Source organism: Charadrius vociferus, unplaced genomic scaffold (genome assembly GCF_000708025.1).
Source record: "Charadrius vociferus isolate BGI_N301 unplaced genomic scaffold, ASM70802v2 scaffold88, whole genome shotgun sequence".
Taxonomy (NCBI): domain Eukaryota; kingdom Metazoa; phylum Chordata; class Aves; order Charadriiformes; family Charadriidae; genus Charadrius; species Charadrius vociferus.
The window spans coordinates 2,351,274-2,367,584 of NW_009649619.1; the positions used below are offsets into that span (position 1 = coordinate 2,351,274).

The window sequence follows — 16,311 nt, forward strand, 5'->3', positions numbered from 1 at the left end:
CATTTAATGGCCCAATGATGCACTATTAACATAACTGGATATTTTAAGCTGATCCAGTCGTAAAAAAAGGAAGAAAAAAAAAAAGAAATAATGTTCTTGGCCTTGTAAAGCATAGCTTTACACACGCATCTTTTCTCATACCTCAAGATGAATATCCTCCCTATTCCCTACAAAAAAAAAGTAATTTTCAATTACCCTTCTTTTGTTTGACTAATGAGACAAGGTAATGCTTCAGTTAAGGTAAATTAATATTCAAATAGCTGAGAAGAAAGATAAATCAATCTAAGATTTCTTAGTGGTGCATTTTCTCTGTCTTTGTTTGGGAAGAGCTCGAAGTCTTAAAGCTGTAAGATTTAGGAGAGTCCCAACAATAATGCAGACAAAATTTAACGTCACTCATACAAAGAAAAGCATGAACATAAACTTCCCACACTGCCCTATTCCCATGGTGTTTAGGCCCTTCAAATACTTGTAGACATTTACCATATTCTCCCTTAGTCATCATTTGGCTAAGCTTACATGTACTTAGGCATTTTAGTCTTTCCTCATAAATCAAACTCTGCAACCCGTGATTACTTTTGTTACTTTTATCTGAAGCTTTGCCAGTTTGATGACATCTTTCTGGGATCAAGGTTTATTAAAATTTGCAGACAGAACTGTAATCATTGCTGCTTCTAGGATCAGTCCCAAAGCTAGAGACCATGGTGCTTAAGAAGAAGATGGTGAAAGTTTGAGGTGCAGGGAGAGGAGTGAAAATTATGCTGTTTTGGGCACAGACTGGTTCAGACCAAAGGGAATTGTTCCCTTCCTCTATAATTAATTTTGTGTGTCGGTAATGCATTGATCGAGTCAGAAACTTTGCTAATATTGCAGTCTGTTTGTTAGTCCTTGAGATGAGGGACACAGTATGTGGAGAAGAATTAAAAGCAAAGAAACGTCCTAGTGGAATGGGAGGTGGAAATAAGTAAAGCTCACACTTTCCCCACCTCAGTCTCTGCTACTGCATCCTTGGACTGGAAACTCTCAACTCCTTTTGGACCAAGAAGCACCAACTGAGAACTTCTGTGAGGAAAGAAAAAGTGGTGCTGGTCTAAAACAAACCTTCAATATAATTAGAAAATGAGTGCATGCAAGGAATGAAGGTGACGTCATCTGGATACAAGCAGAGGAGCAGAGCGCACATCTAATTCATACTGGCTTGGATAAATGCCTGCGGACTGAAAGCTTGCTAAGCCTCAGGGCAAAGCAAAATGATAAATGGCAAAAAACAGCCTTGGAGAGGAAAGGGGGAATCGCAGAGCTTGGTCAGATTGGTGGCAAGCTTTGTTGGGAGGGGAAGTGTAGCGAGTATTCAACACCCTGCAGAAAAGGCCTGAAGCCAGACCTAGGACTCTCCCTCCATTGACCTTCAGTATTGAAATGGATCTGATGGGACCACAGCAATTTCTAGGAAGACATGGTATAATTTTCCTCAAGAAAAAAAATGTTGAAAACATTCCTTTTAAATTTTTACATTTCCTATCGTTTTGGATAATTGGCAAAGTGGATTTACCTGCAGGGTGTAGGCTTTCTGATTTTCTCTTTGAGTATGAACTACATTTTTTCACTGCTTTCTTCTGAGTGAAGGGACATCTCAAGTCTTATCCACAATCTAGAAAGCAAGGTAAAACAAAGTATGATACACGTTGCTCATCCAGACTTCTCTTTCAATCCTACAGTTTACAGACACTTTCCTTGCTGTGAGAAATTGCTGAAGTTAAACTTGATCACATTTGCCCACTGGATTACCAGGAAAATATGGGGAAAAAAAAAATCAATGCAGAGAAAAGTTACTTTTTCTTTCCAAACCCAGTAAAATTACAATCTGTCACTGAGAGAGTGTTTCTAAAATACATTGTCAGATGTTGCTCATTTCCATGCGAAACAGGATCTCCTTTGCCAAGTATGCATGGCGTGTTTGTTCCATGCTATGCATAGTGCTTATGGTGGGTTGCTATCATTGGTCAAATGAAAAATGAAGGCTCCGTTCCAAACTCTTAGTAACTGTTGTTCTGAATATGTGGAATCTCAAGGGAGAAAAACCCCAAGGCTATCCTTTTTTAAGAAACCACAAGGCCCCATAATGACCATTCAAGGTAATAAAATGTAGTGGTTTCTTATAAGCAATTTCATTAATTGTCCTTGAGTAATTTACATTACAACGATAAACACATTGTTAATAAGTGGAAAGTAAAATTTTGCTTTCAAATTTGTCCGAAAAATAGCTTTGTAAGGTAGGCAAATAGGGCTGTGTCCATCCTGGTCAGGTAAACCATCGTGGGATTACCAGGGCACATTAGCATGCTCCCAGCCACAATTTTGGCTAATAGTGGCAAGCGCTCTTCCAGACGATGCTAGGACCTGGATTCAAATGATAGACAACCTTGGCTTATTTGAATTACCAGTAAAAACATAGTCTAAAGGATACAGTGGCTCCCTTTCCCTTGGGGAGTGCTGTGCTCCCCTCTACCTTCAGCATCTTGCACTCAGCATTTGGAGGCAGAATTATTCACTTTCATGAGGACTGTATCTCCTTTAAAATGACTGTCCTGGCTGGCTTGCTGGTATGTGTCTCGAGAGTGAGTGATGTGGACTAAATGGCAGTTTTGAGCCTCCTCCAAGTGACGAGGATGTTGAACCCAGTTTTCTCCCCTTCCGGGAAGTCCTGCAATCAGGAGGCAGTGAGATGAAAGGAAAAAGCCAATATCCTTCCCGTGAAATAACGCTGTTGTCTAATGTGTGATGAGCCTGATTCTGCTGTGTGAGGCACATCCAAGCGTTCCTTTCCTCTCCTTAGCAGCTTTGGGGGACCTCGTTTCTGGATGCAGGGGGTGCTTCAGCAGTCACCAGGGTGCTCAGGATGGGGCTACTGGGGTGGGCCTGGAAGGAGAGCTGTGCCTTGGGAGCTTCACGTCAAAAGCTCAGTTGGGGAGGAGAGGGTTAGATTGCAGGGCTGGTGCCAGGTTTCAAGGAAAGCTTTGCAGAAGAGGTGAGTCTATGTTTAAAAATTGCAATTTGTAATACTCATTGCACAGAATCTGTCCCTGTTAGACGGTGTGTGCTTAACACATCAGAAACAGAGAACCATAACTGATACTATGGAAATGCTTGAATGAGAGTTAGTCCACAATTATCAGAAGAATTTTACAGGATATTCCTTTCTAATTCACACATTTATCTTTTCTGCCTGTTTTATTATTAGTAATTGTTAGGCAATTGTTATCTTAACTTCGTTCCAATTCTTTATGTTGGTACTCTCCCCTTTCTCTCTCTCTCTCTCTCTCTTTTTTTTTTTTTTAATACTGAATCATGAAAACATCAAATAGAAGCATCGTTCTTGGCATTAAAAAAAAAAAAAAGTGTTACCCAGCTTGGGCTGCTGATATGAGTCTATCCCCATGGATAAGCACATTTTGGATTTAAGAATTTAGCAGTGTGCTCTCTCCTTTGTTACGAGGCTGCTACTAGTGGACCACTGTGGCAGCCACCTCTCATTAAAGATCAAGGCAAAACAAATCCAACTCTGAAATTACATTGTTATCAATCTCTTTAAAGTCCTGGAATAGCTTAAATTTGTCTTGGCGTGCTCTGTCATCAAACACCATGTATAAACACATCATTTTCCTGAGGACCACAGCTTCTGCTCAGTTGGAACTATATTGAAAAGATTTTTTTTTCAAAAGTTACTACTGCTGTCAATAATTTTATTTCCCAGCTACTCTGAGCTCATTTGGTTTTGATGCAGTCTTTTCCAGAACCAATTTGGGAATTTAAATGCAAATCCTAATGCATTATTTTGTGGTTTGTTTTAAAACTTAGGAAGGGCAGAAATATTCCTGTGCACAGAGGAGCTTAATGATACCTTTTGTATTTTCATTTTCAAGAGGCATTTGTCCCCTGAAGAGTTCCAGGAAGTCTTCAAAATGAGCATTGAGGAATTTGATCGTCTGGCACTTTGGAAGCGGAATGACCTGAAGAAAAAGGCCCTGCTTTTCTAGCCCCTCCCGGATAAAATATGTGCTTAATGAAAACAAAAAAAAAAATAGTCTTGCCAGAACTATCACATGCACTTGCTGTTGAGCCATTGTCCAGCTTCATTGTGTTAGTATGTGTCGGGGGAAACAGGACAGATTAGATGGCAATGCGTTGGAATACGGAGAATTTGCTAATCTTGCATGACCAGATGGTTTTGTCAGTAACTCCTGGTCCTACCTAGTTTACAACGTGCAAAAAGTCTAGCTTTAAATTTATCGTTGCTCGCAGTTATTGCTTGATGCAAACGGAAATTATGAAAGGAAGAGAAAAAGTGTAGCTGTGACAAAGGAAATGCATCCAACATTTTGTTCCATTAAGTTTTACAACACAATTTTTACAAAATCAAGTAAGTAATGAATATAAAATTCTCCAACAGGGGATCACATGCTATTAAAAACATGGTAAAAGCCAAAGAAAAGCATGTCCGCAAGCAAATATTGCAATTGTTTGTGTGTGGTACTTTTTAAGAATGAAAGCAAAAATACGGAAGCACCTTAATTCTACTTCTTATTCTTTAGACACAGCCTACTCTCTAAAAGGTCCTATTTGTCTAGAAGGTAACTAGCTATCTTTAATTACAACACAAGAGTTTTTATTTTATTAAGAATATATTGTGACATAAAACAGTTATAATGACAAAAATGTATACAGACCTACTCAAAAATTTCGTCCCGTTCATCAGGAAAACTGAAGCCTTATACAAAACTGGTTTAAGAGTGTATTGTGCCAGTTAACTGTGTTTTCCTACTAGTTTGGGGTGTTTGGAGAACTTTTTTTTTTACATTTCATGCTGATAAAAATACCATGTAATCTTAATTGTATGTAGATAGATATATCTATCTATAAAATAATTATTTTCATTAATAGTTATGTGCTAAGTAAAGACATTCTTACTTTCTCCACTTTCTGGCTTTACACAGTAAGCCACAAGAACTGTGATGGCAATTGGTAGGTGTGGAAATGGAACAGTTCAGCATAAAATGTAAGAAAAAAAGCTTGGTGTGCTCTATCAATAATACATCCAATTATAATCAAATATATAAAACCCTCATGCATTACTATTTGCATGTTTCTGTACAAATCGATTTTAAAAAAAAAACTATGTGATACTGGTGCAGTACCTTGAAACTATCTTAAATAACAAGCAAAGCTAACAAAATCCAAGCGTTTGATATGAGCGTTAGATCTTAATATCTCTTCCAGCTGAAGGACTGTATTAAATTTAATAATTTCATATGGTCAGAAGTATGGTTGCTGACAAAGAATGTTTTAAAGTGAGTTGCTAGTTTTGTGTGATACTAAAAGAGCATTACAAAAAGTACATTTTTCAGCCATGTGTCAGTATTCTGCATTTTTACTGCCTTGAATGTTTGTACTCACTTCCTACTTCACTATGTCTTTTTGCATTTCCTTAAAGTACCTGGTTGATATATGCACTACAACACACTGTTTCAACTGACCCAGCATTGGAAAAACCATAGCATTGAACATGCCTTCTTCCAACTAACTCTCAAAATCCATGCTGTTGGAAATAAATATTTTCTCATGACCTAAATGTTTTGTCTGATGATACAAATGTTTAAAGAATTCATTAAAACAAAGACATAACTGAATGACTTTGCTAATGTGTGTATAATTTTTAGATTGGACTGCTGCTCTGGATAGGGTCTTCCCATGATATTAATGTAAATAATAAGTAATTTGCATTAGTTTGGCTCCATGAGGAGAGTGTTAAGTGTACCTCCGAATGTCAAGTTACTGTAAAGTTCATCATGATTTAAACAATCCATCTAGCAACGGGCACATCTCACCAAGCAAAAGCTGCTTCGCTGGTGATGTTCAGTGACAGAACCATTAGCCAGTTATGAGAGCTCCTGATCACCTGTAGACTGCATCCATAATGCTCTTCAGCTTCAGAATAGCTTCCTGTGTTTTGCCTACATGTGAAAACTGGCAGCGCACTGAAATAGGCCAATCTAAAACGTGATCAGCAAGGTCAAGTGGTACTATGAAAATCTACATCCAGGAAAACAATTGGTTGGAGAACGATGATGATGAACTTTGACATTGGTAAAGACCACTCTTTTCAACTGCACCTTCCTGGGACATCAGATTGATTACAGGCATCTTCTCCCTGAGTAAAAAAATTGCAGGTTGATCAGAGAAATCCATATACTGGTACAGATTAGGTTCAATGTGGATCTTTGTAACTAGTTTGAGAATTGCTTAACCACAGCAGCTGTTGTACCGGTGTAGGATTCAACCTATGCTGGAAGGAAAATGTGCGTTACTAAGCAACACGTGATCAACAGCTCCATGCTGCTGTACTGTGTTATGCAGATGTAGAGCTGGTGACAAGTGGGGAGAGTGAGAGCATGTGAGCTCTGGTTGACCCATTTATGCTGTTTTGAGCCTGTTAGTCTGTTATAATATAAACGGCCTTAAAAGTGTTTCCTGATGATCCTTGCCCTACCGGACTTAAATTGGATACAACTCATTTTACATACCTCCATGTAGACGGTTTAGCTCATGAGCATCGGTTCTTATCACAATGCAGAACTGTACCTAGGAGTGATACCCCATCATCTATCTGTGTTTGCTTACAAGTCAGTTTGTCATTCTGTGCTCCCTTTTATGGTCAGTTAAGAGAAAAAAACCCACTTGAATCACATCCTAACGTTCAAAACTAGTTATATGAATTGCATCTATCATATTTCTGTCCACTGAATATAAAGAAAGCTAATCCAACTGCAGAAGCGTGCATTGCAAGCTGTCTAATCTTAGATGAAATTAATTCTGCGCCTACAGTCTGTAAGTGAAAACAATAAGCCAGATTTTACCAAGCTGGTGGAATACCAGTCTTACAACCACTGGGAGTTCCTGGAGAATGTTACCAAATCACTTTCAAGCCATCAGGATGGTACTTTGAATTGCTCAGATCTCAGAAAACGCCTTAACACAGTAATTCTTTGTGTTCATTATACTATTCACCAAAGAGGCACATAATCAATGCCAAACACGCAAAAAAAATGTTTTAGAAGACAGTCAGTTTATCAACTTACGTTCCTACTACCAGCCAAAACCAAAAAGGAATTTTGGCTTCCATACACAAAACCTTTGCTGACATTAGATGAACAAGTACTCTTGTGTGTCCGTCTTACTTCGTTTTCCTGAAAGTTTGAAATGGTCTGTAGATGTCTGTTCTGTGCAAAGGTGGCATAACTCAATAAGCTGTTCTGTTTTTCAGATGGTACATGTCCGTGTATCACTCTATATTTAAAGCATCTACTGTCATATGGTGTAGGGACCTATTTAGTTATGTTTTCTAGCCAAACTAAATTCTCATTTACAATATGATATTGTATGCTGGATTTGGCACCAGCCAAATACACCAGTGTAAAAGGGCCATAAAGTGAGTAGTGTTGTAATTGACTTCACTGCTAAGTTTTCTGTACATCACCTAAAATCTATAAACTAGAATGTGGCATACCAGAGAACAGAACATTTCTGTTTCTAAAATTTATCTTATTTTTCCCATTTAAAACCTGAAATTTGGAGTTTTAGTCATCTAGTCGTCTTTCAGGAACTTAAGATTATCTTATTAAATGTGAACAGACTAACGTGCATAATCAATGTTCTGGTTTATTTCTAGTGTTCCATATGCTAATCTTAAATAGCATTATGAAATGGAAAATGCATTTCAGAGTAATTAGATAAATCTTTGCCAGAATATTCCATCTGATAGTGTGGTCCAGCGTTGGCAGTAACAAACTGAGTGTCTCAAGAAATGTTTTTGAGATAATACTCTTTCAAGTTACTAAGATACTGCTCCATAGGCCTGTTTTCAAGGAAATGCTGTCTTTCACCAGTTTGGTAAGTATGGATATGGCTGTGCAGCTCAAAAGGATCAATATAGCTCTTGAAGGAACCTATTTTGATATATGTATACAAGAAGCAAGGGAATTCTGTCAGAGATTTCATTTTCATGCTCAGACCTGAAGTGTATGTCTCAGCTGCTCATGACAACACTGATGTATGACCTAATTCTCACCTCATGTATTTTAAAAAAGGCATGTCTCAAACACAGCAATGAAAGAGCCAACTAATTTCATCATCATAGTCTTCGAGACAAAGGAACACATGGATTTTTGTGGTTGCTGAGGAATATCTGACCAACAATTCCAGATAAGAAACCAGGCGTGCCAGATTACCATTATAGCTGTCTAAGAAGGCTGGGCATTTTTGTCTGACCTTCTGCTATTTCTTTTCCTTGTGGTTGGGGGGTAGAACTCTGAAAACTGGAATTGCAGAAACAAGAAAATACGTAGTTGTGAGAAGCTACTTGGAATCTAATAACCATCTGAGACAAGATTAATTTTACATGAACAAAAAAGATACAGTTCAGACCAAGACAGATGCCTTTGCTTACATTCTTCATTTTGATGAGGAACCATCTATTTAGCATTTCCCAAGAGTGACCAAGCCAGATCATTAATTTCATTAGCCTTTTCACAGACCTTCAGGAGAATGCTGTTCTGCTATTTACAGATGAGCTAGGTGAGATCCCAGGCACTGCCATCTGTGTGGCGCATGGGCTTCAGGGTGTCCTTATATTCTCCTGTCCCTTTGACTCATGTGTGAGGAAAAGGGTTATGTTCTTCTAAGCTTCCTAAGATCTAGACCGACCCTTGACCAATGTGATTACTTGATAGCTCACAGGTGTGGCTACCATTTTTCAGATATCTTGAATATCTGAAAAAAACCCAAATGTTTTTCATATCACAATGGCAGACTGCAACCCTCTTGAACATGTAAAATGACAGTGGAGGCTTGCATTTCTTCTTCATATCCAGGCCGTCTCTGAGGTATGGCCAAATCCTCAAAGGTGCTGGCTCATGCTTTTGGAGTCTTTGTATCCCTTCTCACTTTTTCTGTTCTGTGAAAAGCCATATTAGAAAAGGTGGTACTCAGTAAAAATGCACGCTTTTGAAACATTAGATCTCAATCGTTTACTTCTCTGGTAATGAAGCATACACAGCAAATTGAATTTTGTTGGGTTATTGCAGCTGGTCATTATTCCCTCCTCACATCTCTGTGAGTTACAGCTAAGAGAAGTAAGTAGTTCTATGTTTTTCTAAGTGCCCTTTCGTTCATGATGTAGCACATTTTCTTCCTACCACCAGTGTTTGACATCTTGACGACTATGCATGCCGGATTTGTAAGTAGGTAGGTTCCTTTTTTTTTTTTTTTTTAAGTGGTTGAACAAATCTATGCAGTATTCAAGCAGTTTGGACCAGCCAGTAGGCCTTCTGTGACAGACTGCCCAACAGCAGCAGCTCCAGAGTGATCGGTAGGAAACTAAAAATGGACGAAAGCAACATGTCCCACATATCTAAATGTATAATGATTCAAGGCTTTAAGGAAGAGGTTTACTGTTTTAGCTATTATGTATCTACCATTTCTAAGGAGTCTGGATATCCTTGATTTCTTTTTCTGAATCTTGTTATGTTTGCATCCTGAATGATTTGCAGTTGACCTGTTTTCTCCATTTGCTATGATGCACTCCTTTATTAAATCCTCTAACTCCTTTCTCCACTAAAAATTGCAACATTTTCAATTTCTTTGAGATTAAAACCTTTCTTTGCCCTTGATAATTCTGCAAGCTCCTCTCAGCCCATTGTACCATGTATGCAGGAGGTGGTCTGACAGAATAAAGGCATTACAGTACTTGCTTTATATTCACCACATTATGTCAAACACTATAACAAGTGACTCTGACTTTTTTAATACAAATGTACATTATGCTAAAGGCCTGGTAGAGTTAGTTTCACTATTGCAAGCTGTTGGGGCTTTTTTCCCCCCCAAGTGGACATGCTCCTGAACTCTGACGTAAGAGTAATTTTAATTTTTTACACTGGTATCTATACAGTTTTTTATTAACTAATAATTACCTAGGTAACATGATTGATAGCAAATTACACAATTGAAGTTGCTAAAGGTTGTCTGAATTTTCCCAGTTCTCTGGCCTGGAATAATTAAGTTGTGGAACCAGGGTAATACTCTTCATGCCACTTGACAATTTTGCTAGTCAAACTTAAAAAAAAAAATCTCTCTCTGAAGATGAGGATCTGGAATACAGACACCAGGTCCCCAGTTTTTGCCAATTTTATACTAGACATTTTTCATTTCCCAGCTATTTTTTGATAGATGGCAGTGCCTGCAGGACTTTCTGAGTCACTGTATAAGCATCAAATTGCTCAAATTGCATTTTTTTCCTCAATCATTTTTTTCAGTGTAATAGCTGCTTGTTTTTATACTGCAATAAAAATAACATAATAATCAAAGGCTACTGAAATAATTTATTCCATTCTACCTTCTTCCAGGAAGATAATATAGATACCTCATAGAAGCTGGAATATATCTCTTTTTTTTGAGTAGGGGCTAAAATGAAAGTGTTTTACAGAAGAATGTACTCCTGTTGTCTGTAGTGGGAGGACTCTGTTGCTGTAGGTTATTATGAGGTGCTGAATTTCAAGGCAGACACTTTCCTCCCGGGTCTATAAATGTTTTTTTAAAATAATCTATAAAAATATAATTACCAGATTATGTGCGTGCACATTTATTTTACCTTTGTACCTCTGAAATAGGCTCACATAACAATTGGCATATTTCAGGCCTTCTGTGCTCATGAGATGAGTATTTCTATACTAGTATCAGTTTGGCAACACTGCAATTGTTCTGAAATTATAAGTATTTATGAAAATTTTCTTGAGCACTGTCTTGCTTACTCAAAAATGATGAAACATCTGCTGTAAGAAATTCAGTAAGAACGAAAGAAGTAAATATACTTACTCTACTTCACCAGACCTTGATTTCTAAACACTGGAGAGAAGGCAAGCATTAAAGTAGCATGTGCCCAACCATAAATAAGGTCTTTTTCTTTCAAAATCCTTCAAATTCATTGGCTTAAGTGGAAATACTGGAAAGGGGTTTGGGAGCAGAAAAAGTATGGCTTTGTTACTTGTGAAAGTATCATTGAAAGCAAACCTGACCAAACTTTCTTGAAGGAATAAGGAAATTACTTCTGTAAAAAAAATGACATTGTATCGCTGTGAGTCGACTCAAGAGTAAATAAGGTGTAAATAGGGAGTAACTTGAAGTCGCTTTTCTAGTGCTTACATAAGTGTGTTTTGGTAGAAAAAGTGCAAAGTAATGCACAAGTGAAACAGCACAGTGGGTTTATGTGGATAGTTGAGATTTTCAGCAGAATTAGACAGGCATTATTTTGACAGATAATAAGTTTACGAACTGGCCATTCCTTGATCTTGACGATAAAGGAGAAGGAAGGTATAGAGTTTCATACATTGTTGAACAATGCAGGGGGAAAAGGAGGCAGGGAAGGGCTGAGATTCCATTTTTGGCTTAATCTTGCTTGAATTCAAAGAAAGAGAGACAAGAAGGCGAGAATTACTGGAAATCTTCTCCCAGTGGGTTCAATCTTAATATAAAAATAAAAATAACAGGAGTAGGATTATTTTTTTAGATAGTTTGTACTACCCAAATGTAGAGCTCCTTGTCAGTGATGCTGGGGGTTTAATATGCAACTAATGAAAGGATGTTAGCATAGCATTTTGAAAATGTCAGGCACAAAATGCTAAGCCCGCTGAAATCACTGGCAATCTTACCCGCACAACACCCCAAAGGTCAGGTTATATAGAAATTCTTCTAAAACTGAAATCAGAAGGAGGGATTGTTGGTTTATCTTTAGCTCAAGCAGAAGAATATGAATGGGAAGTAACCATTTTCAGCTACACATTAAGAGTCTATAAAGTATATATTATCCTTTTGTATGTATTCCCTCCTTCACCCTGATTAAAAATCAATTAGCAGTGGAATGAAGAACCTAATTTAAGATATTTTACATATCTGTGATAAGAAGATAGTTGCAAATAGTTTTGTTGCACAGGAGAAGACCTATCTGTGTAGAGGGTAAGGAGAGGTCTGTGCATTATATAAAAGCTGCATGATAAGACTTCTTAAAGTTTCTATAATGCACAAGTTTTCAAATTTGCTTATTGCAGAAAGGTGAAAGACATTGCTGTAAAAGTAGCTTTTACCTGTATAAAAAGTCCTTTTGGGACACGTATACACTCAGCATTGTGAGATCCTGAAACAAATTTTAAAAGTGTATGTAAAATACGACTTTTTTTTCATCAGCGAACCTGGAATGTATGTGGGAACCAAGAAAAAATAACTCGTTGAAGAGATACTTCAAAAAGATACTCTTTAAAAAAAATCAGTAAGATGTTGAATATTAGAGTATTAATAACAATAGATTCTGCAGTAACATTATATGATAAGAAAGGAAAAAAGAAAAACCCCTCATCAAAAACTTTCTGCTGTGGGTAAAAGACATTTATTCCTAGTTTGTAAATGCCTTGAGCATCTGAGACAGCTGTAGAAACACTGATGTTTTCCTTACAGAAAAATCAGTTTCAAAGTAACAGAAGATTTTTGTTCTAAAAAGCCGTAACTTGCCTCCTGTTTTTGAAATCCTGCCATCATTATGTTTTACTGAAGAGAGCGGCAATTACCGTAATGTCACTCCATCTCTTGACAGCCCAGATTGCGCACTATTTTTGCCTGCTTTTCACTATTCCCTGAGACCATCCTTTCCCTCCACGCCAAGATGATGCAAGGGCAGACGGCGAGCGGTGGCCGTGGCAAGGCTCGCTCCAGGGAGCCCTCCTCTCCCCTGCCCAACACGCCAGTGTCTTCTGCACTGGGCAGTATCTGGCCTCTACATGAAATCAACATTTTAAAAATTTTAGGTTTTTTATGTTTGCTCAAACAACAAAAATCCCTCAAACCTGCCTCCCCCAAAAAAGAACCAAGAGGCAGATTGTGTTGACAGCCTTTCTGGTACCAAATGGCAAGAACATACCAGCTCTTTCTTACAGCTATCACTTTAAGATACTGAACACCCCACCCCACCCCCATTCTTCTAGAAACATCTTGAAAGGTCTTACTGAAAAGTATTGAGCAGACTTTCAGGGGGTACCAATTATCACTTACATCATCCAATAGCTTTTCTTATTCTTGTTTTCTCACTAGGATGTTGCTGAGGTTTTGGGGCCTCTTAAACTAGTGAGTTGTCTGCTTATGGACTCAGTCCAAGGCAGATTTGAAGTGGAATTGAGTGTATCTTTAAAAACTGACCCATACTTTAAAATCCTTAAAGTACTGTTTTCCTGCCTTTTTACATTATTTAAGTGAGCCAAATCCAAATTGCTTGGAGTTCATTACAAGACATAAATCACAACAAATGGTTGGAGTTTTTTTTTCTCATGCCTGTGTTTCTCAGATTTCATCCAATGTTGATTTTCCAAGGGAAAAAAAAATCTTAAAACATGCATAATAACTCTTCTAAGCACATCCTAAAGATAATAAATATGGCCTGTCATTGTCATGACTTTTCTCCTTCAACACACTGGGGATTATCTGATGGTTAAAGTCCCAATCTTGTAAACAACTATATTTGGATATCTTACTGCTGGGACTACTCGATTATTTTCTTTTTTTTTTGCTACCATTATTTTCTTTTTTTGTGATAACCAGTACTAAGAAGATTACAGGAAGATAAGGGCATCCCTATGGCTAAGCTTCATCAAGTCATGCCTAAAGCTTGCGAAGAGTGTTTCTGTGGTAGTTACCCTTGACAGAGTGGGAATTTATTGTGAATTATTGAAAACAAAGACAATATTTGGAACATTGCATGGATGTTTGGTCTTAAAGCTAGAAGGCGCTTGGTCAAACACGGAGGACGTGTGTTTCAAATAGGGAGATTTATACAAAATTGCCTTCTACTTTGTGTTAGAGGATGATTAGTTTAAGAGGTTTATTGGGTGCAAAGTATGACGTACAGTTACCGTGAACCACAAATTTCCTTTTAATGACGTGACTTCAGATTCCGTGCAAGAAACTCCTTAATAATCAATTGATTTATTTTGATCACACTGTGTTTGAGGTGAGTTATATGCTGCTCCTTTTAATTCTATAAAATAGAATTTGTATTTAAATAGTGTCATTAAGACTCATGGGAAAGAAATTCACTGAATTGCTAAGGTCTAGTTTGCAGCTGAAGTAGCTTACAGAAGCAGCATTGTGGAAACTCAGAATTGCAATAAGAAAAAAGTTCTTTTGAGCCCTTCAGCTTTTCAGAGAGTTTGTCTTCAGGAGGAACTGTGCTGTCTGATGTTTGTCTCTGTGATAGACGGCCCATTCTTTAGTCCCTATGGAGTTACCACCAGAAGCAAGAAGTCCTTAGCAATCTGGCCAACAATCGAAGGACAAACTCCTTGTTCTCTCACTTTCTCATCTGGCATAGGGCATAACGTGCTTATTTTCTTGTGTCTGTCTTGTGATCACTATTTCTCGTCTTTGTTTCTTTGCTGATCAGCTTCTTAACATCTTCAGGACATTTCTGTGGAAGAAATACCCTGCAGTGTTGCTGGAACCAAGCACCTGGCCAAGCATGGACTGCAGAGGGGCCACACAACGTCTTAGGGCAGGCAGAGGCTACACACTGAAGTGTTACTTAATGTAACGTGGGCATTAAAATTTATCAAACCGGAGGCAGTAAAGCCACCGAATCCTTGAAGTGCTCACCGCAAGCATGGAAATCAGTGGTGCTGTGCACAGATTATACTGCGTGCGCCAGAGCTGTGCTTTTACGGCAAACTTTTGGGTTGTTCCCTCTAGCGATCATGTTTTACATGTCATGATACAAGTCAAGTAGCTCTAAGGCAGCAATAGCTGAAAGCAATTGAACTGTGGAGAAGTGGAGCTACAGTTTACTTTTTCAAGGCCAACTAAGCCCTTGAATATTGCCAGAAAAATCACGACTTTCTAACAACTCCAAACCCCCCTCCTGCCAGTTCTCAATAAGCAGGATGAAAAAAGACAGGTAGGAGCAGGCTGCTGCTGTCAGAAGAGCTCATCCAGTAGGCAAGTCCTTCCCTGCCCATACCTAAAGGCATATAAGAAAGAGAACAGCTGAAAATGAGATTTTAGGCTAAATTGTTTGTCCTGACAAGCTTGGACTGTGAATTCAGCATTCCTGGTTTAGGCTACAGAGATCTCCTGTGGATCCTAGCTGGCCATGCAGTGTAAATGCTGAATAAATAGAAATTTCCCTGGTCGAATCTGTTGCTTTAGGTGTCATCCTATTGGAATGACTGAGGATGATGAATCAGGATAGAAGACCATATTAAACCTGGTCAGATCAAACCAAATTTTATTCACCAAAAATAAAGATGCTTAATGAGTTGTATACTCTAAGATGCATAACACCATAAGCTACGAGCTTGTACAGAACGATGAACTTGCATGTAGAATGCTCCACATATTTCTCACAAGAGAACATTTGTGCATCCACCTGTTATAGTTGAAGTAAAAGAAAAGATGCTCTAACACCTAGCTGCACTAAAGATGAAGAAATATAGTTGCATTAACTGATGTTCTTCCTCTGTGACCTCAATTTTCCAATTTCTCTATGGGCAGAGAATAAAATAAGTATGTGAACTTGTCACAGTTGGAACATGTTTACCCATCTTGTCCATGTGCAAGTTTGCACAGGTTCAACCTGTAATTTTGGTGAAAACTGAAGCCTTCTTTAAAGCTCTCAGAGGGCATCTGTAATCAGTATAAACTTTAATCAACATGAACTGTTTCACCTTGCCCTCAATTTAAATCTGGCTTGTATTGAGCTAAACTAGAATGTTTAGAACCCAGTTTTAAATCCATGTTGGGTCCGTGCATGATTTTACACTGTTTTAACAAAAGGGCTTAAACCATGACTTTAGATGAACGGCAACATGCTGGGTGTGCTCCAATTCCAAGCTTTGGGAATTTCCCCGGCAGCTGAATGCCAGAGTTCAGCATCTCCTGGCCGTCGATGGGAAGGGGATGGACTGCGCTGAAGCTCCAGTGATGATACCGCAATATTTCAGCATTTACTAGGGGGGGAAAAGCCTCCATCCACCGAGGATGCTTTCTTCGGGGGCAGGAAGCCCATGTCAGAACTCCCAGCATCCGCCTGCCAGGGGGGCACCTCGGCTCATCTGCCCCCGGGGCAGCCGCCCCCCCGGACCCCGGCCCTGCCCGGGGGCTGCCGCACCCCCGACCCCTCCCGGGGGCATGCTGCGGGGCCGCACCGCTCCCCCCCCCCCCCCCCCC

At 38.8% G+C, this 16,311-nt stretch overlaps 1 protein-coding gene across 1 annotated transcript in view; it reads left to right on the forward strand.

The window, feature by feature from the left end:
- Positions 1–4,770, forward strand: part of ABLIM2 (actin binding LIM protein family, member 2) — a 116,875-nt gene extending 112,105 nt beyond the window's left edge. The window contains exon 21 of the mRNA XM_009890525.1: positions 3,924–4,770. Within this exon, the coding sequence (XP_009888827.1) occupies positions 3,924–4,037 (114 nt within the window). The 3' untranslated portion in view covers positions 4,038–4,770. The remainder of the gene's footprint in view (positions 1–3,923) is intronic.
- Positions 4,771–16,311: the final 11,541 nt, after the last annotated feature.